The sequence below is a fragment of the Rhodamnia argentea genome, chromosome 5, assembly GCF_020921035.1.
Source record: "Rhodamnia argentea isolate NSW1041297 chromosome 5, ASM2092103v1, whole genome shotgun sequence".
Taxonomy (NCBI): domain Eukaryota; kingdom Viridiplantae; phylum Streptophyta; class Magnoliopsida; order Myrtales; family Myrtaceae; genus Rhodamnia; species Rhodamnia argentea.
In genome coordinates this window covers 213,840-217,175 of record NC_063154.1, presented here as the reverse complement: position 1 = coordinate 217,175, position 3,336 = coordinate 213,840, and the positions used below count along the sequence as shown (strand labels likewise).

At 42.6% G+C, this 3,336-nt stretch overlaps 1 protein-coding gene across 1 annotated transcript; it reads left to right on the top strand.

Annotated features, from left to right (window-relative positions):
• Positions 1-1,186: 1,186 nt before the first annotated feature.
• Positions 1,187-3,103, top strand: LOC115753068 (7-deoxyloganetin glucosyltransferase-like). Its single transcript, XM_030691560.2, has 2 exons — positions 1,187-1,729; positions 1,978-3,103. Exons 1-2 carry the CDS (start codon positions 1,204-1,206, stop codon positions 2,904-2,906), a joined length of 1,455 nt encoding a protein of 484 aa, XP_030547420.1. The 5' UTR covers positions 1,187-1,203; the 3' UTR covers positions 2,907-3,103.
• Positions 3,104-3,336: the final 233 nt, after the last annotated feature.

The window sequence follows — 3,336 nt, the reverse complement described above, 5'->3', positions numbered from 1 at the left end:
TAAAAAAGACACGTTCTTGGGTAGACCCTAAAATAGGACCATAAAAGCAGGGGAGATTCTAGAACCGATTCCGGAAAAATAAGATAGATTCTAGGTTCCAAAAACTAAGAATAGGTTATAATAGACCAACCTGGAACCGATCACCCCTAATTAATTAGGTTTATCAGATTGTAAGCGGTGGTGATGATCTTCAAAAGATGGACAGAAACATTTTCTTGAACTCTCTCATCTATCCTAATTATGTTGGCTGAAATTTCCTTGCTCATTCCTTGCCTCCTTGTGTGATTCACTTCCTAATTCAGAATGTACATGCAATGCACATGCTTCTATTCGGCCAAGCAAAGGAGAAGAGGAAAGTCCCTGTCAAGGCCCGGCTCATACGGGCTTAATCTTGACAATTCAAATAGGTTTAGGGCCAAAATCTAAGATTGAGTCCCACGTCGGGCCAATTTAAATGAAATCCACAGGCGGGAATATGTTTCATTCAGATGGAAATGTCTGTACTTTTTAAATGCGGAAAATAATACGAATGCCCAAATTTTGCCATATTGATATTTTTTGTTGAGGAGTCAAATTCTATCGTTGTTGACAGATTCGGTCCCTAATTCTTTTTGGTATGCAGGAGAAGTAGAGATAAGTGCACCGGAAATCTTAAAACTTGTCGTGAAAATTCTCATCCCGGATCATTGGCCGATTTGACAAGAGTATATGCTACCCATTGAGAGCAACTGTTTTGGAAAGCTGTTTTCAGCTAGGCCAAAGCCTCAAGTGATTCTGAATCACTGGACAGCTATTACAAGACAAAAGTTGCCTCTAAAGGAAACTCGGGCACTAAAACTTGGGGACATGTGACATTATCTCAAAACGGACGAGATACGTCAGTATGCCGATTGCTCTTCTTCGAAGTTTCACTTGTTTCCGAAAGCAGGCAAAGCATTATGATCGTAATGACAAAACTCAGAAACTCATCTACCGTTCTTTGAAAAGGAACCACCTGTCAAATCTTTCACAAGTGGAAAAAGCTCATCTACCATTCTGTGGAAAGCTACCATCCGTCATGCGGAAGTTATGTATATAAACTAGTCACGATGATGAATAGCGCATATTATTTTAAAGGAACAGCCGCATGAAGAGACATGTAGAACTCCCGCACAAAGTGGATCCTGCTCTACATGGCATTGAGAGAGAGAGAGAGAGAGAGAGATGGACACCCAACCAGCCACAGTTCAGAGAAGCCATGCCGTTTGTATCCCATCTCCATACCAAAGCCATATGGGAGCAATGCTAAAACTGGCAAAACTTCTCTATGCAAAAGGTTTCTCCATATCCTTCGTCAATACAGAGTACAACCATCGACGCTTACTCAAGTCGAGAGGCAATCAAGCCCTGGATGGACTCCGTGGCTTTCAGTTCCTCACCATCACTGACGGCCTTCCTCCCACGGATGCAGACTCGAGCCAAGACCTCCTTGCTACATCTGATGCTATCAGAAAGAACATGTCTGCTCCATTCTCTGATCTCATCTCCAATCTCTACCGCACCTCATCAAGCTCAGATTTTCCACCAGTGACATGCATTTTCTCCGATGGATTCATGTCATTTGCCACCAGTGATGCTGCTCAAGAGTTCGACATCCCAATAATAAGCTTGTGGACAGTTCCCGCCTGCGCCTTCATGGGATTCAAACAATACCGGACACTGAGGGAAAAGGGTCTGGCGCCATTAAAAGGTACAAGGCAACCAACCCAGCGATTAGACTCAATGATTAAGCAGCTAACATGTGTGTGGTGTATGCAAACAACTATGTGCCCGCCCACCTGAGGTTTAGCTTGAATTTACCTGGCCCTAGGTTACAGGTATTTCTTGAGCCCTAGGTTTAACCACCTAAAACTAAACTTCCTCGTGTAAAGGAAGAGGGTTTTTTTTTTTTCCTAGTATGATATCCATGTAAGACTGAGAATATCACGTTTGATGCAGATACCAGTTACTTAACAAACGGCTATTTGGACATGGTAATTGACTGGATTCCAGGAATGAAAGACATTAAATTGTGGGATTTGCCAACCTTCCTTCGTAGCACGGATCCCGATGATATTGTGTTCAACTTTACCATGGATGCCACTGAGAGAGCAAATACAGCCTCAGCAATGATCTTTCATACCCTTGATGCCCTTGAATCAGAATTGCTTAATGCTCTATCATCCATGTATCCTCGTGTTTATGCAATTGGCCCCCTCTCGTTACTTCTCAATAAATTAGTGAAGGAAGAGAGCCCCCTGAAATCTATAGACTGCAATATGTGGAGAGAAAATTCAGAGTGTCTTCGATGGCTCGACTCAAAGGAACCAAACTCAGTCCTATACGTTAATTTTGGCAGCATAGCTATCTTGACAAGAGAAGAACTTATCGAGTTTGCAATGGGATTGGCCAACAGCAAACATCCATTATTGTGGATAATTAGGCCCGACCTTTTAAGTGGGGATTCGGCTGTTCTTCCCCTTGAATTCATTGAAGAAACAAAAGGAAGGAGTATGCTTGTAGGTTGGTGTCCACAGGAGGCAGTTCTTAACCATTTTTCAGTGGGAGGGTTCTTAACACACTGCGGATGGAACTCTATAATCGAGAGTGTTTCTGCAGGAGTTCCAATGATTTGTTGGCCATCTTTTGGGGACCAGAGGACAAACTGCACTTACGCTTGTAGTAAATGGGACATTGGTTTGGAGTTATCAGGTGCGGTCAAGAGAGAGGAAGTGGAAAGCCTAGTGAGGCAATTGATGGATGGAGATAAGGGAAAGCAAACGAAGAAAAGAATCGCGGAGTGGAAGAAACTAGCAGAGGAGGCAACAGAACCAAATGGGTCATCGTCCATAAACTTTGACAAGCTGTTGAATGAGCTTCTAACTTAACTACATAATCAGATGTCTGTTTGTGCAACGCTGCTACAACAGACAATTCTTGTTCACAGCAGCATTGTGCTTTGTTTATGAGTAACTGAGAAGAGATGTATTCAGATAGTTTGTGTTTCAAGAAGTTTGAAGACTAACTAGCTCATCTATCCTAGTACCCCACAAGAAGAGATGTCTTTCCTACACCCATCTTCTGCTCTTCACGCTTAGTCATAACTTCAAAGATATCTATTAGCATGCTTTTCTCCTGGTTTTCACACACAACGACAGCCGTGGATTTGTTGTATATTTCATGGTGGGGGTCAAAACCTGTAAAAACCTCAAGGCTCATGCTTATGACCAATTTCCTGGCAATTCGCCCCTTGGCTAAGAAGACTTAAAAAAAGACAAAGACACTCCCTTTTCTATGTCATCTTGGACCCTGCATGCA

Excerpts from the sequence above, each read along its gene's own strand:
- LOC115753068 (XM_030691560.2), top strand. The coding sequence starts at position 1,204 with ATGGACACCCAACCAGCCACAGTTCAGAGAAGCCATGCCGTTTGTATC. Across the intron at positions 1,730-1,977 it reads GGGTCTGGCGCCATTAAAAG|ATACCAGTTACTTAACAAAC; the intron begins GTACAAGGCAAC and ends CGTTTGATGCAG.